The sequence below is a fragment of the Nuphar pumila genome, chromosome 2, assembly GCF_984573655.1.
Source record: "Nuphar pumila chromosome 2, dmNupPumi1.hap1.1, whole genome shotgun sequence".
Classification (NCBI taxonomy): Eukaryota; Viridiplantae; Streptophyta; class Magnoliopsida; order Nymphaeales; family Nymphaeaceae; genus Nuphar; species Nuphar pumila.
Window position 1 is genome coordinate 24,397,517 of NC_143250.1, and position 22,007 is coordinate 24,419,523.

General features: G+C 35.0%; 1 protein-coding gene across 2 annotated transcripts; it reads right to left on the reverse strand.

Moving 5' to 3' along the window:
* Nucleotides 1–2,345: 2,345 nt before the first annotated feature.
* On the reverse strand, nucleotides 2,346–21,604 carry LOC149845047 (rop guanine nucleotide exchange factor 7-like). Of its 2 annotated transcripts, XM_089997429.1 has the most exons (9): nucleotides 21,302–21,604; nucleotides 20,685–21,010; nucleotides 19,559–19,890; nucleotides 18,417–18,542; nucleotides 17,565–17,719; nucleotides 17,404–17,478; nucleotides 16,834–17,115; nucleotides 3,249–3,575; nucleotides 2,346–2,810 (listed from the first exon to the last, which is right to left on the reverse strand). In XM_089997429.1, exons 3-9 carry the CDS (start codon nucleotides 19,854–19,856, stop codon nucleotides 2,697–2,699), a joined length of 1,377 nt encoding a protein of 458 aa, XP_089853555.1. In that variant the 5' UTR covers nucleotides 19,857–19,890; nucleotides 20,685–21,010; nucleotides 21,302–21,604; the 3' UTR covers nucleotides 2,346–2,696. The 2 variants fall into 2 exon arrangements, with proteins under 2 accessions (XP_089853555.1, XP_089853557.1); XM_089997431.1 differs by lacking the exons at nucleotides 3,249–3,575; nucleotides 20,685–21,010.
* Between the last annotated feature and the right edge of the window lie 403 nt (nucleotides 21,605–22,007).

Below are 22,007 nucleotides of genomic sequence, written 5' to 3' on the forward strand. Positions count from 1 at the left end.
AAACAATGATCAAAGAGTTTCTGGTGATCCCTACTCAACGGAGGAGGAAAAACTCTTTACATTGAAGAATGTACCCCACATTTTCTCAAATTCAAAATTTGAATCCTGTTTTTTTAACCCTTGTCTAAAAATATTATTCTTGATGGAAAAACTTGTGTTTTTTTGAAAACCTCAGATCCATCAGTTAAGATGGTGCTCACTATTACCTATGTTAAGTGGACAAGATATGGACATGGGCAAGACAGGGGAAAAAATGTATAGTTTTTATAAACAATTAGGATAAGGATATTATTGAGTTTATAAGAATGTATTGTTTAATATCATTATAACCTCATCATATCATAATATTCATTTAGCGTGTGTAGCTGCTAAAAATGAAAAGTGGGTACGAAGAGTCATGCGTGAAGTAAAAAGCGAGTGTTTAAGAAATGTGATTTGGAATCTCATGCAACTGAGAGAATGAATCTCATTTGCACAGCTAACTAAACATGTGATTTAGATTCTCATGCAAATGACACAGTTAACCAAACATATAATTTGGAATATCATGCAAACATGAAATGGACTGTAATTTGAAATCTCACATTTGAAGTGAATCTCATGTGATTCCAAATCACATGGTGAAATATGTGATTAGCAATCATATGACTTCAAATCACATGAGATGCAGTAATACCCTTAATGTGTCAAGTGAGAAGAATTTAAGCAGCACAGGGAAAACGATATGCTATAGTAGAAGCTCATTTGAAGTGAGTAAAAAAAGTTAATAATGAATAAAACTTATGTTCTTAAATGCATCATTAAGCTTTTTTCCTAATAAAAATAATTAAAAACAAGTTTCTGATCATGGAAAGTGCATTTTCAGCGTTGATGGAAGTTCGATTTCATATCGAGGAAGCCAATTTCCAATAGTGTTATAAAAGCCTGAAAAAACACAGTTTCCTACTTCAAAAGCGAGTTTCTTAAAAAACTAGCTTCTGAGGTTTTTAGAAACTTCTGGTAACTATTGTATAAACATGGATCAAACTCAAAATTATGTAAGAAATGCAAAAATAATCATAAAAAATAGTAAAATATGAAGTAAATATTAAAATACATATTCAACACAAGTCAGCATGCCACGTCCGTGTCCTATTTAGCTTGTCCTCTAACCGGTTCAGCTTATATTATTTCATCCTGCCTGATGTGCAGCTTAACAATCAAAATGAAGAATAATTGGGAGGGACTATGCATGTTCCATACTTGCATTGGTCAGGTGCAGATAAACCAGTCTCTGACTCTGCAAAAGCTCAAGCTTACATTGCATTGTTAACTTTAGGCTCATTCGGTCAGATCGGTCGTCATTGCAAGTGTGCTGGCCAAATCATGCCTCCGTCTCTTTGCTTCTACTTTGAGGGTCTGACCTGATCAGGCTGGGCCTACGCTGCACTCGTTCCAGTTGGTATCAGTCAGATCCCAATCTGAGCAGGGACAAATGGTTGCTTACAAATCAAGTTTTACCCACTGATCATCGTAGCGGATGACTTGGGATCCTTCAAACAGTGAATTAATTGGTCCATTATTGACAGATTTGCTATCTATTCTCGGTTAATTTGTTGTTGATAGGGCTGTCAATTGGTATGGCTCTTACCCTATCAAAACATTGGGTCTGGTCCTTACAACCATATGACCAGGATGACCTGTAGGACGAGTATTAACCGGAACTGGATATGGTTCGGGCATGTGTGAACTAGACTCGAGGCCTACCAGTAGGTACAAAATTTTACACATAAGCACTATAGTAAAAATGATTCTGCTTGAATAACCTGTGACAGGTTTTAGCCATACAAACCCAGACTTGGTCCTGCCCAAGAGTGTCTTATAGAATATGAAATGGAACTGCTCCCTCAAAATTTAGATGTGGGTCCATAGTGAGCTGTGTGGGCTCAAGCCCGAGGCTTTGACAGCCTTAGTTAACTAAGATCATCAATCAGCATTAGTCTTGATACATTTCTGTAAGGCTTTTCCACCATGTTTTCATGAAAAGCGGTTAGATTGTTGATTTTTGTTACCAATTAGGGTCAAAATCACTAGTCTGCGTAGCACCGGCATCAATAAGCTGCCAGTATGTCAGGGAGATTGGTCTCAGGTGAGGACCAGTTTGTAAACAGCTCAATGTATGCAATTCATTTCAGACCAGGGACCGTGCCTGAAATGGACTAACCATAGCCAAAGGGAGGCTTGCCAACCCAACTGGGCATGTTCTGATTGAGCATCATCTCAGCAACCATTCAATTATTTCCTTATTTTCCTTAAATGCATTTTCTTCTGTTCTATAATGCATGCATAAGCTACCTGAATGACAACTACAAAAAGCTTAAACTTTTAATAGAGAGCATAAACATTAGAGTATAATGGATCAGTGTAACAAACCCAGTGGTGTATGTTACAGGTTGGCTTGGCTGCAAATTCAACCTTATAATCTACATGTTATATTCTTCTTGTAGCTATAACTGACTTAAGAAATCGCTTCCACATAGTGGCAGTGACTGTAACTACAAGGGATACTTCTAATTTTTCATGTTCTTTTGGTTGCTCCAAGTTTTAAAGCACTTAGTCAGCAACCTTAAGTTCATGAAGTGATGAATATATTGAGCCTTGTGGTGAATCACCCCTATGAACTTCAAAAATCTTAGCGGAATCGGAGGTTGTCATCTTCAATGCTTTGCTATGTCATCTGCATAGAGCACATCATCAATCAAAGAAACAACATTGTATGCCAAACTCTCCAAGACTCTTGAGTAGCTCTCAAGGACTGCTTGCCCAACATCCTACAAATAAGATTGCCTCAGAACTGACAATAGGTACAGAGAAAATGCCAAAATAATGCATCTACAGTCATAAATATTTATACATAAGCATGCGCTTATGCATTTTGACACTTGCAAGACAAATTCATGCTGACGAGAAATAGAAAACTATTTTCAGGATCGAGAGAAAGAAGTTCATGCTGACTAGAAATAGATGTTAATTATTTTCAGGATCAAAAGTGATCAAAATTCAATGCATTGTCTGCCGCAATTTGAAGCCATAGGCAGAATAATGAATCTGTTTGGTGAAAGGTGATGATTGCAGATGCAACATGCCTGGTGTTTGGTGCAATTTGATAAGCATCTATATAGCCACATAAAATAGTTATGAACCTAAGAGCAACATGGTACAATGTTAAACCAAAGAACAAAAGATAAATATTATTTGACATATTTTACCTTATTGTATTGGATTTTGCTTGTGTCCAAGCTTGTCTGAGACAGTCCAGGACATCTCTGCTTCAAGCACAGAAGCAAGCTCTTAGCTCTACCTGTGAGCATCTCCATTTTATCTCCATCAACCATGACCAGATCCCATGAAGATTTTGAGTAAGCTATTGCACCTTTACGCTTCCATACATATATTGAAGCCTCAACTTTGTTAGCTATATCCAGTGCATTGTGTTCAGTTGACAAGTCAAGGCAATTGAGAATATAGTCAGGGGAGAAATGATCTGGGTTCGTAATGTATTTATAAATTGTTTCACCCAAAGTGGTCTTTCCAGTCTGCATACAAGATGTCAAGAGCATAATGTAAGAGTGAGGAATCTGTATCTATGTTCTTATTGTGTTCATTTATGATATATGTAATGTGGTGTGATATATATACATATATATATATAGAGAGAGAGAGGGAGAGAAACAAGTAATGTCGAACACGTCCAGCATTGATTTCAGACATTTAGCGGTGGTCACAACTGCCGCTAATTGTCTGGGCGGAAACAGACAATTAGCGGCGGTCGAGACCACCTCTAATTGTCTGTTTTCATTAAAAAAAAGAAAGCGAGTGCTGCTGATCCGCGCGATCAGCGGCAGATGACAGTCCGATAACAGTGGACGATTTGCTTGTCCACTGTTATAGGCTTCTCGCTCTCTCTATATATATATGTTGTATATGCCTAAGCATTCTTAGGTATACTTGTAGGTATTTCTTTCTTTTGTATTCAAGGGTTTTTAGCCTTCGGTTTAGGTATTTTGTGTGTTAAATATACTTAATGTATACTTTCAAGGGTAGAATAGGCATTTACTTTTTTACTTTTTTATTTGTCACTAAATAACTAATTTTGTATTCTTCTATTTTTTTTTTAGACTAATTTGGTTGACCAGCTAGCGATTAGGACTGTGCCTAATGGCTAGTTGGAGGATGTCCAACTGGCCATTAGACCCTTCAACTAGCCGTTAGGCGAGTCCCTCTCTCTATTTCTTATATAAAAGTGTGTGTAGGGTGAGAGAGTGTGTGTCAATAGGTAGGTGTGCACAAGTGCTTGTTGAGGGTGCATCATGTAAATTGTATATTTTGTGATTAATAAATTGTTTATTTCTTGGTGTTTGTGTGTATGTATAAGTTTGTTGTTCTTTGTGCTTGGTTAAACACATTATGTTTATGCATTTGGTTCTTTTTCAGTTAATTTTTAATTATGTTGGTGTCCTTAATGCAAGTGATATATATAAGTGAGCATTAGTGATCTTGTTTCTTTTGCTCTATGCTTTGAATGCATAATCTATGCATATGAATCCTTTTATGCAATGTGTCCTTGTTTTATCTATGCATAGGCATTTTGAATATTTATGAATCCTAGATTTAGAGCATGTGTGAATTTTGGATGATTTCTTATGAGAATTGTGGAGTATAAGTTTTAATGCTCTATGGGAATTTTTGTGGATTGTTCAAGGCGTTTGTTACCTTGAGATCCTTTAGATTCTTTTGTGCTACACATTTGTTGTCATCATGTCCTTATGAGTTCCATGTGACTGGATATTTTTGAGTTTTTGAAACCTAATCATGATTCTTTTATGTTTGCATGTTATGTCATGTGCATGCTTATCTCTTGTGAGGTTCTCCTATGATCATTCTTCTGTGAGAATGCATTTCTCTTGTGAGATTTGTGGAGTTTGTGAATTCATGTGTTATAAGTTTTTCATTATGTTTGAACTCTTGAAATTTTTTGTGAATTCATCTTAGTTCGTGTTCCCATGATTGTGTATGCATGTTTCACATTCTTTTTGTTGCATTGATTTGATTCACTTGGTGGACCGCAAATATGTTGAGTCTTTGAAAAATATCATTTTTAAAACTTTGCATATTTGCTTAACTTGATTGCATGGATTGATTTGAAAATTTTGTTTTCAAGTTATCTTGCCTCATGTTTTCTACCTTAATTTGGAAATTGTTTTTATAGGTATAGGCCTTTTTCGGCTTTGGTTTAGCCTATCGGAGTGCTTGCTTTTGATCCATTATCCATTTCTTATGGCTTGTTTAAGTGAGTTATGTGCACCTTATCTATTGTAGAATTAGAGATGTTTTTTAATTCAGGCGAGTTGTATGCACTTTGTTGTTTTATCAGTTTAGATTGTCGGTTTGTATGGAATTTGCACTCCATTTGGCTCTAACTGGCATTTGTTTGGTTTTTGGTTTTTGGTTTTGTCTGCGTTGTATCACTCATTTGTTTTAGTTTGTTTTTATGATTTGTTATGACTGGATGCTTGTGTTGTTTTTTGTTTGTGACCATGTTAGCCCTTGTGAAATGGATTTTATATTCCTAGAGATGATCAAATTTGTTATGTCTCTCCTTAATTTGAAAATTTAACTTCAAATAATTTTTGCTGCCTTGTTTTGAAATGGATGTTGGTGTTCTCCAAAACAGGATCAGAATGTGAAAGCAACAATACATACCGGTAGACACCATGGATGAAACGATACGCGGGTGCTCGGCGTTCTCCTCAGGCTATCGACGCCCATGATGAACCCAGGTCGTCATGTCGACGGTGAGCAAGACCTTGAACCCAAAATGAAGAAAAAAGGACACCCCTTGGTTGTTCTTATCAAGCAACCAAGTCTCTTTTTATAGACTTTTGAGAGAAGGCCTGTAGTGGGAGGTTTTAGTGGGTGGTTACCATTATCAATAGTTACCCTGCATGGGCAGTTGCAATAATTGCCCTGTAACTCTCATGAGTTATATCATTCCATGATAAGCTCATGTCAAATCGGGTCACATCAGGTTGAATCTGATCTATATTTTAACATTCTCTCACTTGACCCATTGACATGGAAAAATACTTCATCAAGGTTTTACTATTATCTTGATTCATTTTTCATGTGGGTTCACATGCTATCCAGTTTCACAAGAATAAATCATACGAGTCATGGAGATGAACACTTCTTTATGAAATGTCATATTTTTATGCACTATAATATAATTCATTTTCAGTGTTTTAACATGTTAAAATTACCTTCATGAATACTCTCTAACTCATTCTTTTGGTCCTTTAATATTGTTATTATGTTATTCTCTCTAACCAAATGAGAGTTCCTTTATACAGAATCAACAATATACAAAGTCATAGAGAATCAATTTAGCTTTATAAATATGATCATATATAACCATAATGTATTGTCATGCATCAGAAGGAATCAAACACACCCATCTCCTTTACTTGTTAGAAATATAATCTCGGTGCTAGCCGTTTAGTAAGGGGGACTGTAGTCATTTCCTTCGTATCGATTGTATCAATACATACTAGATGATTCTCAGTCTTTTCTTTAACAACAAAGTACTTTAACTTCATGTGTCGACACAAGGTTGAGCTCTTGTTATTCTAGAATGACACAACTTTATTATCACATAAGATCTTTAATGACCAATTTACCAAGATCCATAATGAAGTCTATAATATATATGGCCTCAGATAAAATCTCATATAAAATCAATAACTTTTGCCCTAATGGCTTTCAAAAATTCCTTCACTATCCTGCTATGAGAGATGATACCTCTAATATTCTTAACCACTTATGATTGCAAAAGCAAAAGGTTAAGATTATTCGAACACTCCCACTTCTCATAGACATCCTTTTAAGCTCTCTCACTTCTCATAGACAACCTTTAGAGCGGTTGTTTTATTCTCCGTATGAGTGGGGGATTAATTGTTCTATACGAGATTTATATTGAAAAGGTAAATGTGAGACCTTTTATTATTCACCTTTTCTAAGACGAGCGTAATTGAGCCATTATCGTTCCACTTTGGTGGAAATGATAATACTCATAATTGCTTAATCTCCTTCATTCACAAGGAATTGACTTCAATTGGTGAAACAAGAAGATCATGTAACTAGAGTCAATTCAGCAGTGTACCTTTAGGTACGAATATGCTTCATGGGCGGGTATATACATCTAGTATTATGTGTGAATTTAGAACACAATGGCCTACCTTTAGGTAGAATCATTGTTTTATAAAGTCACACATAATCATAATATCCAATCTTTAGCACAATTCAAAGAATCATCAATCAACATAACTCATATCACTTTGGTGATTGCATGAGTCAGTTAATCGAGATCTTTTACTGCAAACATATTCATATTATAGAGCATGTCCATACATACATGACAATGCATATATATTCATGATGAAATATGTATTATATCATAAAAAATACAAGTTCATGCTTCAACTTATATGCATAAATAAATTTTGATGAAAACACATCACAAATATCATGAATTTAGTCATAATCCATGCTTAAATATCATGCATAACTTTAAATAACATCAAATGCATGTAAAAAGTCATACTTTCATGATAATAAACACTTATAATGCATGAAAAATAAAAAAACATACTCTTTTAAGTAAAACCTAAGGTCATCCTGTTGGAACCAATCTAAAAATGCTCTGAAATGGTCTAAAATGGCCACAAACCGGTCAACTAAAGGCCTGAACTGATCCCGGAACTGACGAACTGGTCCAAAACATGAATAAAAAAGTCCATAAACCCTTAAAATCGAATGCAAAAATCCTTGTTATTTTACTAATCCATGAAAACAAGGTCTCCACATTTAGGAAACGGTGAAAAACCGATAGGAACCGGTTAAAAGGGGCTCTGAACCGGTCCCGAAATGCCTTGTATCGGTCACAAAATCGGTTTAGGTGTAAATAGTGTGTGGACTCCATTTCGAATCTGATCCGATTCAATCCGGATCCATATCAAGTTCCAATGGATTTCAAGTCGGATCCCCCAAGTCTAGATCTAGACCCAAAATGACCGGGTCCCGGGTTTGATTACGATCCAAATTCGATCACAATCCCGATCTCGATCCGAAAAGAATCCAAGTCCAATGCAAATCCTGGGTCTGATTTGTCCAGATCAGACCCAGATCCAGAACTATAAATGGGTTTGGGTCAAATCTAGATCCTCAAACCCGTCTAGATCCAGACCTGGTCCAAACAGGACCCAAGTCAGATTCAGAACCCGACCTGGTCCAGAGCTGGTGACCCGATCCAAACAGCACCCGAGTAGGATTTGGTCCACAAACCGATCAAGATCTGGACCCGATCCAAACAAGAATTGGGTCAGATCCGAACCTCAACTCGATCATGATCCGGACCCGGTCCATACAGGACCTCGATCAGATCTAGGAACCTAAGTTGGATCCAATATATATATGGAGCGGATCTGAATCCATAACTAGGATTCAAATCCAGACCCGATCCACAAAGTATCCGGGTTAGTTCTGGATCCTAGGTTCGGTCTTTTTGGGTCAAACCCAGACATGGAACCCAAATGGGTCTGGGTCCACCCAGATCACTGAAACCGAACATGACTTCAAGTCTAGACCCGATCCGCACGGATTGGGTTCGGATGGGGCTGGTTACCAGGTTCAGGTTCACGTCTGGACCCGACCAGTTCCTGAACATTATAACTCGATAAAACCGAATACATTCACTTTTTGAGAAACTGACTCAGAAACCGAAAACCACCATGTCACCCCATGATGCCCTGAATGTCGGCGGACTTGCAGGCGGCCACCGACACCTGTGGTCCCGCCGGTGAAGGTCACTCCACGGCGTTTGTATGCCGCCGACAACTCCTCCACACCGGCGCCAACAAATAAAAGGTAAAGGATTTTTTTATATGGGCTTCGCCGGGACTGTTGTGCCCACCGGCGGTTTCATCTTAGACTTCTAAGAGAGGCCTGTAGTGGGAGGTTTTAGTCGGTGATTACCACTATCAGTGGTTACCCTGCATGGGCAGTTGCAATAACTGCCCTGTAACTCTCATGAGTTATGCCATCCCGCACATGTCAAACCGGGTCACATCAGGTTGGATCCGATCTATATTCCAACAAAAGATTCATTAGGTTCTTATCACATGGCATTTATTTCCTTTGCTTCTAATTGCCTTTTTGCACGTGCTATTATTTGTTGGAACCAGAGATTGTTGATTTATCAACTTTATAACCATTTATGTGATGAGTTGTGTTTATCCATTATAATTGATGTTTGTTATCAGTTTTACATCCATTTGTGAGGTGAGTTATGCATATCTCACGTGGTTATAGCTAATGCTTGTTGTTTAGTTTGGATAGCTAGTTTTGCAAGTACATGGTCACTAGTGTGGTTATTTATGATGTTTGCCTTAATTGATGGTTCTATGCTTGTGTTGGTAGACTCAAGTTTTGAGGTTGTTAAGTTGGAAGCTTGAGTTATAATTACTTGTGATGACCAAACTGTTGTTTTGACCTTTCTTTGGTTTTTGGATATTGGGTTTTGAGCCTCTCGTGATTGGAGTCTTTTTTAATCTCTTTTTGAGCATTATAATCTTTTCCATTGTTCTTATGAGCATCACTAGTACTCTTGTTATGAAAAATATTTGCTTTTTGAAAAATGTTACTTTCTTTTCTTTATCTTGCATGCATTGTTATATGTGTTAAGATAAATGTAATATTATGGTTTTGTTATCGAGGTATACTTATTGGTGCTTCCTTTGTATTGTTTATTCTTTGTATCTTTTTGTTTTCTAGGTATACCTATTAGGTATTTAATATTTAGATTGAGTATAATTAAATGTATGCTTGTAGGGTTAGAATAGGTATTTTTAGTTTTCATGTTCATTTTGTAGTCATTATTTAATGACTAATATTTATATTTTTCTTTTTTGATCAAATTCCTTTGACCAAGCTAGCCGTTAAGACTGTGCCTAATGGCTAGTTGGCGGAGGTCCAACTAGCTGTTAGGCTAGTCCTCTCCTTTTCTTGCTCTCTCACTTCCTTATATAAAGGGTGTGTATGTGTGTATCTAGGTGAGAGAGGATGGATGTAGATTGAGTGTGTGCACTTGTTTTGTAGTGAGGTCTTCTTGTATAGTTTTTTGTGTATATTTCTCATTAATAAAATATTTTATTTTTTTATGTGGAAGACCCAGAATGATTTTCTTTGTTGGTTCATATCGCCGACCCCAATTGTTTTGGGATGAAGGCGTAGTTGTTGTTGTTGTATGTCTTCTTTCCTCACAACTATGCATGGTATCTAGTTGAGAGAGGATGGATGTAGATTGAGTGTGTGCATTTGTTTTGTAGTGACGTCTTCTTGTATAGTTTTTTGTTTATTGTATCTAGCTAAATGCATTTTTTAATACATTTGGATTTCATATATGTTATTTATTTGTATTTTTTGTATCATGGGTTATGTGCTATTTCGTAACATGGTATCAGAGCCAAGAATTTTTCTTGGTATCTTGTTTCTTTCGATCTTAGGATTCTTTGGTTCGAGTTCTTGCCTCATGAAGGAGTCATGATCGATGTATGGACTGGATTATAGGGAAATTTTGATCTAGTTATATATATATATATATATATATATATATATATATAAAGAGAGAGTAGAGCGTAGGTGCTTGCGTGCTTGATGGGTTTTTCTACTCTTTCGATGTTTTTTAATAGTTTCAACCACATAAATGTGTTGGGCATGGATTTACAAGGAAACCACACCTGAATCATGTGTTTTCGATAAAAGAATGATATTTGGAGCCTCAAAAATTTACAAAGATTTTGGACCGTTGATTTTTTGAACCTTATAAAAACTCATCCATGTGTTGTCAAGAGCTGAGCCCTATAAAATCAAGTACATAAATCACATATGTATGGTCAGATTTTAAAAATAAAATAAGAAAACCTAAAAAACCCATCAAGCACGTATCACAAGCATCTATGCTCTACTCTCTCTATATATATATATATTTAGTATTTATGATGTTTTAATAGGAAATACTCATTAGGGGTATTTCAATCTTTTCACAGTGTTATAATAGGGTGTGCCTATTAGAGGCACATTGGTATTTTTGTTTTTTTTATTTTTCTCTATTGTCCTTAACCATTTGGTTAAGGACACAATTGTAATATGTCATTAGAGTTGTTGTGGGCTCCCAAATGGCTCTATTTCTAGCCGTTGGGGATGGTCCCAATGGACTATGTGTGGCTTGTTTTGTGTATAAATAGGGTGTTCCACCTCTTATATTTCTAATATTTTTCCTAAGCATTTGACTCAATGAAGATTATATTTTTTATGTTTTTGTGTTATTGTTTTTTACTCTTTGAAGTCTTGTATATGCACTTTGTGCTTGTGTAGTGCCTTAGTGCTTTTGTATTATTACTTATTGGATTTGCAATAGTGCTTGTATACTTTATATTTGTTTTTTCACTTATTTCATTACATGGTATCAAAGCCAAGAAATCTTTCTTGATATTTTTCTTTTTGGGTCTTATTTTTCTTCATGATCATTGTATGGCTTGGATTTAAGAGAAACATCGACCCGGTATGTATCTTATTTTTCTTATCTTTGAAAAATTATGTTATTTTTGTCAAAAACCAAATCTTTAAATGATTTTCAAAATTGTTGTTGGATTTATTTTTATTAAATGTTTTATAAGGTTTATAATATTTATTTGGTCTTGTAAAATGATATATATGTGTATGCTTTTATGAGATCTAGTTTGAATCTTAGGTTTTTGAATTTGCTTTTTTAATATATACGTATATGATCTAATATTCTTGAGCATGTGTTTCTGACATTTAGATGATTTATTCGAACACTTCATGGTTATAAATGTTAAAACATGTTCTTATTTATTGTATTTGTTATTGTTATATTGGACTTTGTTTTGTTTTTTAATATTGTTAACTATTTTAAAATGATTTGAAATATTTATTTTTAAATGGTTTTGTGTCATTCACAAGTATGATTTTATGAGATTTTGCTTAACTTGTGTTTAACTTTCTTTCTTTTCTCTTTCATGTACTTATGTGAAACATAGAATATTTTATGTTGTATTAAAGATTATATGTGGCTAAGGTCTTAGTGATCATGGATACCTTGTTATTTTTGAAATTTGAATAAATGAATTTTTTTATATTGATATATGATCCTTGTGCACTTGTAATTGTCTTACATACACATTCATGAATGAGATTGTCTACTCGTGCATAAAGAATTGAGCATGATTTCTTCATACAAAACTTGTTCTTTTTATGGGAATTATGTACTCATTATTGTGGAATTTATGTTGAACTCCCCTATAAGGTTTATAAATGAATTTTAAATGTGTTTTATTTATGTTATTGTGTGTTATCTTGTTGTCCCTTTTAGTGGCCCTTGTGCTTGTGCCCATTTGGGAGGTAGTTTTATTGCATGTGAATGGTTTGTGCCTTGTGATATTTCATAGACTTATGGCTCCTCAATGAACGTTATCTTACATGTTTCTTTTTATCATGTTACCTCACATGAGTTTTAAGTATCAGGTTTTTACATACTTGTGATATTTAATAAAATATTATTTTAATATTGTGAGCCTTCTTGTGTGTACCCCTTTGTGGGCTTTGTGAAAGTGTTCCTTAGAGAACTTTTTTGTGTTTATCCACTTAATATTGGTGGACATTTCGGTTCGAGATTGAAGGCTAGATAAATTGCATTTATTGCATGCTTTTACTAAACTTACTTGAGGATTTCACTTGATTTGAAATTTATGTCCAATCAATTCTTGTTCCTTGTAATGTGTCTTTCAAGGATTTCTTATTTTCCTCTTATACGGCTTTATTAGTCAATCACTCTTCTTTCGATCCATCCTTTATTATTTGTTTAGCCTTATCGAGGTGAGTTGTATGCACTTTTGTGTTGTTGAGTCAGAGTTAGTTGTTGTGGTGAGTTATGTGTGCACCTCTGTCTTCTTGTCAACATAGATTACTAATGTTTTGACTCTGATTGATAGTTGATTGACCTCTTGTTCTATGAGTGTGTTGTATCACTCAATTGTTTTTTTGTGCACTTTGATATTGTGGAGCCAAGTTAGTTGTGTTAAGTTGTACATTATATATATATATATATATATATATATATATGTATGTATATAATATTCATATATATATATATATATTATTTATAATGATGTAATAGGTAAATATCCTATAGGGCATTTTTATCTTTTAACTAGTTATATAATATGTTGTGCACATTAGGGGCACAATAGTCTTTTATTTATTTTTTGTATAAACTAGATATTTAGTTTTTAGTTAAGGGCATAGTGGTCAAAGCTACATAGGGTTGTTGGGACCTCCCCAACGACTCCATTTCTAGCCATTGGGGAGTGTCCTATGGGCGCTATGGCTCTTTTGTGTGTATAAATAGGGGTGTTCCCCTTCCTTGTAACTCAATGCTTCTCTTGAGCATTTATGCTCAATAAAGATGAATATTTTTATATTTTGTGTTTTTCTATTTAGTTCTTTAATGTCTTATATGCACTTAGTGCTTGTATTGTTGCCCCTTGTTGGCTACTGTTTTATCCTATGTGGACTTGTACTTGTGACCTTGTAAGCCCTTAGTAGCATTGGTTTGTGCTTATGCACTTTTGTGATCGTGATCTTGTAGCCCTTAGTGGTATTATTTTTGTATTTTTTGGTATTCTATTACATGATATCAAAGCCAAGAATTTCTTCTTGGCATTTTGCCTCTTTTAGGTCTTGGGATTCTTTTATTCGAGTTTGTGCTTTGTGAATCATTCATGATCATTGTGTGGCTTGGATTCAAAGGAAAACTAGACCCGGTATGTATCTCATATCTTTAAGTATTTCTTGTGTTATCCTTTTCATGCATTATGCTTGAGGAAGCACTTATTTTCATTAATCTTTATATATATATATATATATATGTATTTGTCTTTGTTTTATTAAAACAAAAAAAAACTTTTAATGTTTTTTATTATTGTTGGGCTTGTTCTTATAAGGTTTATTTGTTTAATATTGTGAAATATATGTATGTTTTTTAAAATTGTGTTTAAATTCTAATTTTCAAAAAACTTGCTTTATTTGATATATATATATATATATATATATATATATATATATATATATATATATATATATATATATATATATATATATATATAATTTTGTATGCTTGAGCATTTGTTATCTTTTGTTCTATTATTGAACTTTGTCTTGTTCTTTCTTAAAAAACTGACATATATTTCAAAATGATTTGAGAAATTTTAAAATAATGGTGTTGTATTTATTTCATAAGTATGATCTCATGAAATTTTGTGGTCCTTTTGTGGGACAATAGTTATGATATTGGGTGTTTCTTTTGTTGGTCCCTTTTATGGTTCTTATAATTATGTTATTTTCTTAGTCTCATGGCTCTTTAATGAACATTATCTTACACGTTTTGGATGGGATTTAAATATTATGTTTATGTTATACACTTAGTTTTTAATAAAATATTAAGATGAGAATCATGAGAAACTTCTTTGTGTTTTTCCTTAGTGGGTGTTATAAGTATTTTCCTCATGGTTCACTTTAGTACTTTTTCATTATTGATGGACGTGCTTGTCCACTTAGATCTTTGGTGGACATGTGTGTTTTTTATTAAAGACTCTTGATTCATTGCATACTTGTTATTTATAAAATATAAATTTTTATATTGTGCCCTTAGTGCCTTAAATCTATCACTTCATATATGATTAAATTTATTCTTATGCATGTCTTTTATATAAGATATGTGGCTTTAAATTATTTAGATTATTGCATATACATGAGTTCTTTTGATCTCTTTATAGGTATCCATGATTAGTTGTATTTTGTGTATGCACTTGGTTTTCTATATGGTTTAAGAATCTCTATATGTTTTGGTCTTCTTTAATGTTATATGGCATTGATTGTTTCATAGTAGACTTGTAATCTAGATTGAGCTATCTCTGTATAGCTTGCTTGTATTAACGATGCTTATGATTGCATCAATTGACATTTTGTTGTGCATATAATTACACTATATTCAAGCTAAGTTTTCCATCTACCGTTGTTGGATTTGATTTAAAACTTTGTTTTTTTCAAATTAGTTCTTATATTTGAACTTATTTGAAAAATGATTTCCGTGAATATTTATTGCCTTCTTATGGCATTTCTTGTATTTAGGCCCCATTTCTCGTTCTGCCCCACAGGTTTTAAGTGTTTTATGATAGATCTGAATCGTTAGATGTGTTTATCATGCTCTATTTAGTGGGAATCAACTTTTGAATCATATTTTTTCGAAGAAAAAATATATTTTTCTGAGTCGGGAAAAACTGGTACCTTCGTGGCCATTGATTTTAGATCACCGAAAAAACCTGTATACAGGTCAGATTCCGGCAATCCAAAAGCCAGTTCCCACTAAACAAAACCTATAGATAACATCTAAGGTGTTAGACATGAGAAAAAATACTTAAAATTACGATTTTTTGAAGGGGCCTAACGAGACCTAATGAAAAAGGGAGCCTAAGGAAAGCATATATGTTTTGTTGTGATATATCTTTGTAGTTGTAGTCATTGCTTTGTTTCGTCCTTCGCTGCAAGAGCTAGAGGAGACTTTTGGGGTCTTGAATATCAATTTACTTGGAGTCCTGTTAGGTGAAGCCTTCTTGATGTATCCTAATAAGATGGAAGACTTGAAGATCTTGTTGGAAGATGGAAGCATTTGTAGTGCTGTCTCTTCTTGCAAACTCTCAGTTGCTCACTATAAGTTTGAAGAGGGATGTTAAGATGTATGTAATTTTGTAATGTCTTATATATATGTTGTATATATCTATACTTATGTATACTCCTTTTAGGCTTTTAGCCTTTAGTTTAGGTACTTTGTGTGTTAAGTATACTTAATATGTACTTTTAGGGATAAAATAGGTATTTTCTTTTTATTTTTTGTCATTATTTAAATGACTAATTTTATATTTTATATTTTATATTTTATATTTTATATTTTATATTTTATATTTTATATTTATAGTTTTATTTTTTGGACAAATTTGGTCTATGTCAGAAAGACACATGGACACGAGGATGCTTAGCGCGGATTGAACTCAAAAGTTCAAAAAAAAATTGGGAAAGGGGACACGAAGATAAATTTTTTATTTTTTAATAAATAAAAAACTAATTTTTTGATATTTTAATGTTAAAATGTATTTTATATTAAAATAAAACTTTATAACATAAAAAAATAATAAAATAATATTAAAATATGGACTGTACATGTTAGTGTTCATGTCCGCTTGTGTGACCAGGGATATTCCACCAAAATGGTGTGTCCCTGTGACAGAGAATTTGGTTGACCAGATAGCCATCGGACCCTCCTCCAGTTAGTGTGTGTTGTGCAAATGTAGGATAAGAAAGTGATGCATGTTTAAATTGTATATTTTGTGATTAATAAGATTTTTTTTTTGGTGTTCTTGTGCATGTGTAAGTTTTTTTTTTTTTTGCATTTGGTTAAATGCATTATGTTTATGCATCTGTTCTTTTTTATTATTTTTGTTGTGTCTCAAGTTTTGTGCCACTTTGGGACACATTCTGCATGAATGTGACTAAGGCAGTCTCTTTTAAGTTGCCAGACAACTCAAAACAAAACCTGGTCAACTGAAGTAGCATATTTTTTGAAATCCTCATTAGTTGCATAGAATAGGTTGGCTAGGAAGTAACCTTTGGTAGAGTTTCCAGATATGATTCAGGGACTTCCATCTCAGCAAGAACGCAACTGTTAATGGCCACAGCAGCTTTAAGAATTTGGCTTGCAGAGTCACGCTTGTGCTGCAGCTGTCTCCTTGATTTATCTGAGAGGCCACGAGGAAGAACTCTTGGAGTTGGAAGCCACCATTTCTCCTCTTGTCTAGGAGTCATTTTCCCTGATTCATCATTGTCTGATGGCACAGTTCCCTGATCTACATACCAAAATTCTGTGTTGCTAAAACTGTCTAGGATGTCCTGCTCAATAGAAAAAAAAACAGAAATGATTTTGGATCCAATAAGAATATCCCAGATGATGTATGGGTTGCAAATATGCACATCTGCATGAATCGATAAGAAAGTAAACCATTGGCTCAACCTCAAAAGCATCAAGGACATGCAAAGTAAGATGAAGGCTTAAAATGAAGACATGCACACTAGATCTTAAACTTCAAGTACTGACCTGCTTTCTTGGAAGTATTTATCATGCAGAAAGAACAAATACAAAAAAGTTGCAGTAGATTTTGCAGTACATAGGTGACTTACAAGGATCATGTTGTCCAGCTTTTGAAGTGCAGGAAGATTCATCTGAATATCAGATCTGGGATGGGTAGTCATCACCTTTAACAGAAATATATGGCACTGTAAGATATAGTTTTGGAGACATTGGTTGGTCATAGTGTCAACTGGGTTCTGCAACTTCCTACCTCTAGCTTTTTGCCATCTGAAAGATCTTGCCAAGAAGGAACAAATTCAACGATGTAGTCACAAATGGAAAGGAGGCATTCTGTCTCTCTTTTCCACATCAGCCTCTTCTCAAGATTTAGAGGCTCCAATCTATAGAGCTGCCCAAATGCAGTAGCTGTAGGGAAAAAAATTTAAATAACTGAATTTTGTAGAATTAACAAGGAAGCATATAGAAGAGCAGACCAAGCAGTATTGGATCACATTTTCTCAGGGAGTGAAGTCATCCTTGTGGAAGGCATACTGTACATTTATGTGCGAGCATGCACATGTGCATGTGCATTTGTATATGTATTTATATGTAATAATCACCTCTATATCACTGTTGGTATGGGAGAATCCAAAGCCCAAATTTAGAGTTGGGAACCAGCCAATTTGATTGCATTTTTGTTATTTGGAATCAATTTTGAGACCTTTTTGGGTTCAAATCATTTAGCAGGTTTTAGCCAAACGGTCAGTAACTGTTCAGTGAGTCTTCTGAACCTTCTTAATTTTTGAACTAGCATTGAAGAATTAATATTAACATCAAATACTATCAGGTTATTGGCTTGAGTGACTAAATACAACTTCACAGGAGCTTTGAGGCCGTTTTCTCAATGTGGGATTGGCCAAAACACAAAATTCATTCAGCCAAAGTCACTAGAAGCAGCAGACTAGTTGTTCACAGCTCAACTTGTAAAATCTCAGAGTCCTGAAGCAAACCGTCAAGTTCATCACTACTAGCCATGGCTGAAGCTACCAACTACAAATTTCCTACATCAAATTGAAGTTTAAGTTATAACTCTCAAAGAGCAGAAAATTTGTGATGGACAAACCATAAAGATTTGTGATGGCATTTGAAATGGCCACGGCTGTGCAGACTCCTTTCCCACTACCAGACATGTCCTCACCCAATAGCAGCCTTGCAAACCTTTCTTTCATCATTTCCAACTTCTCTTCTTCTGAAACCATCAATTTAAACAGCATTGCTTAAGTAGGAAACAGATCTGTAAAGATATAGAAACCAAAAACATGACTAAAGTCTCCAAATTGCAAGAAAAAAACAGTTGATTCATATAATTCAGGCTTGATGCCATTTTCAACTTGAGCCAAGGTTTATTAACTCAATTCTAGTGAATTTGTCATGTTTACTAGGGTACATGTTGCTTTTGATTGGTTATTTATATAAGAAATATCATGGGAATTGTAAAATAGGAATTTAGTAAAAAATCTTAAATATGTATGAACCTAGTATTTGAATAATAAATTCAAAAGAAAATGTATAACATAAACAACATGCATTTGGCTGAGCATCCACTAAACATCCCCTAAACCTATTTGTAAGAACAATTACTCCAAATATGGTAACAACAATATAATGTCATAGATAAACAACGGAGTTATAAATACTTAATTTTTCATGCTTTAAACAAGACGAGAAAAGGGGCGCGTAGAAAATAAACATGTGAGAAACACAAGAATAACAAAAGTGGGAAAAACAGGAAAGCTAAATTCTAATGTGTTTCTTAACATATTTGTGTAAAAAAACCCTTTTTTCAACAAGTTAATGAAGGGTCGGGTGTCAATAACTATTATCTTAACAGTTTTCAGAAACAAAATTCTACTCAGTGGATTCTTCAGAAAACTGCTATTTGTCACTTTAGCAGGAATTGACATTAGGAAAAAGCAATGTCTTAGACTAATCAAGAAAAATGCTGCTTACAAGTATACATAGAAAAATGAATGGTTGCATTGTTAAGTTCCATTCTGTGAGATAGAATTTTTTCCTATGAAATATAGTTGAAACCAGGAAAATTGACTTGGAGCGATAGAACTTATGAAATACAACGTCCCACTTGAATTGGTCAACATTCCCTGGTGCATTGCAAATATTCACTTGGACTCTAGCTGAGTCAGAGTCCCACTTGATCCATGAAAGGAAGAGAAAATGAATGGAATTAAGAATAAGTTCCTTTACCTAAATAATCTGCTTCATGATCATTACATTTTTCATCCAAGACACGTGTTCTCAGTCTCATTGACATTCTAGTCAGGCTGGGTGTGCCCCTGCTTGCAGACTTTTGAATTGGGCGGCCAAAAACTGGAGATCCATCTGGACTAATGCTATTTTCATTGGTGAACGTAGAGGTTGAAGTTTGTGAGTTTGTCCTGCTATATCCATATATTTCAGCACTCAAGATAGAAATTTGGCTATTGGTTTCCGATTGATCAACCTTTTCTCCATAACAGACATGGCGATTTTCCACAGGTGCCATCTTAATCCGCTGGGCTTGATCTGTTCAATGTGGCCTGCAAATGGTTTACCAAAAGATCGTCAGGCCCAAAATTTCCAACTACCAAAATAGTGCATATTGGTGATTCTCCAAGTGGTTTTGCGGACATCATGACAAGATTAAAAAAATCGGTGGTTTCTAAGTAGAATCAAGTGAGAAAAAGAAAATCTGATATCCAAATCTTCAACCAGGTGAATCTCTAATAAAATTAAACTTGCGAGAAAGTCGGAGGGATAAGAAGATGATCAATTAAAGACTACAGAGAACTAGAGGACTCATAGCAACAGACCCGTGAATATCAAGAACTCGTTGATCTGTTTGAGAAAAAAAGCGATAACGACCACCACAAATGTGTCGGTGAACCAAATTAATTGGTATATTGTCGTGAAGGACTATTTAGCTAACAAGGTTGAAACAAGCATGTTTCAGAATTGTTGATGAAATTTTTCGTGGTATCTAAAACCCGAATAAGTGTCTAAATAGCAATAAAATACGACCTCCCAAGCTTCAAGCCTTCTTCATAAAGCAAACCAATCATGCAGAATTGCCATGAAATTCCATTTTCTTTTTTAACACGTAAATATAAATGACTCTATTCTTGGATCTCCTTCCGGCAATGTTTCTGATTCAACCAAAAATAGAAAAGGAAAGCTTAGATGTTGATGAATTACTTGGAGAAATTTCACGATTCACCTTCTATAAATATATCAAGAACCAATGAAGAAAACATCTAAACCCTTACAAATAAAAATTAGCTTAAACGAATCCAGAGCCAAAGTTTGACTTCCTCGTCCCAAGTTAAGGGATTACCACAGAGCAAATCAACAATGCACCTGTACCACCGCGAGGGTCGCCCGCGTGGCCAGTGGGTGGTTGTGAAGGCGTTGAGTTGAAGACGCCCGGATCAAACCCACTGGCGGACGGGTGTGTCCCTAACCTTTCAGAGGTGGGTCGCGTAAGGCAGGGTGATCGTGGGGCCCCCACCCGGGGTTTTCCTTCGCTTCAGCAAGGGTTCCTCGTCATCAAAAAACAAAAAATCTACAATGCACCTGTAATGCAAATCTTCTAGTAACCAATATGAACTGAGATTTTGGCGATAAACCAACCAACATCATTCTTCCGAAGGAACATCCCAACTGAGGTGGTCATACAAAAGAGAAAAAAAAACATTGTGAAAATTGCTTAAATTTCAGAATAAGAGGGAAAAGAGTGTGGGCTAGCATGCTTTCACACAAGAAAACTGAACATCCAACTTCCTCATCGTATAAATTTAAAAGAAGAAAAGGAAAAAAATGGAGGAAAATACAAAGACTCTGTAAGCCAAAGGCTGAAAGAAGAAAAAACAGCTACTACGGTAATAAAAACAGATGCTACCGTTGGGGTTAAAAACATAAAGAAAAGGTAACGCTACATTCTTTACTCCTTACCTTCTTTCTCTATATATGGTTTAAATTTGAACAGTGATCAACAACCATCGTCACCTTTGTTTCCAAATAAGGAAGAATCGACAAAACGTCTCTTTTTTGTTTGGTTTTCTGCACTTCTCCTCCTACCAAAGCAGAGGCTTAGAAACTAGACGTTGGTGCATCGAGATTTCAAAATATTCGTCCCCAACTTTCTCTTTCTTGGCCTTCAATGTTGAAATGCCAAAAATCAAACGCTTGAATGAGTGGTGAAATTCTAGAGAGACGCATCCTTCCCACCGATCCCTCTTGCGTCCACAAACTCGACCATCCTTGAATTCTAGAACGAGAGAGAGAGAGAGAAACTCGACAACTCGGGCCGTTAGAGGCAGGACAGGATGTAGCCAAAGGCGAAGGTGGTCGTATGACTATGAAGGGAACTGTGAAAGCCATTGTGGGACCCACCGTTTACCTCCAGGGTAAAGATTTTTTTTTTCAGGTTTTTGACTTTTGAGAACGTGCGGAATTCGACAAGTAATGAGAGAGAGACAGAGAGTTTGACTTTTGATAACGTGCGGAATTCGACAAGTAATGAGAGAGAGAGAGAGAGGATGAAATTAGCAAAGTACCCTTGGGATATTCCCTTGACGATATTTTGGTTATTTTTGTTTGCAGCAGCTTGGTGGCAGCGAATAACTTTTCCTGTTAGGGATGGCAATGGACCAGGTAG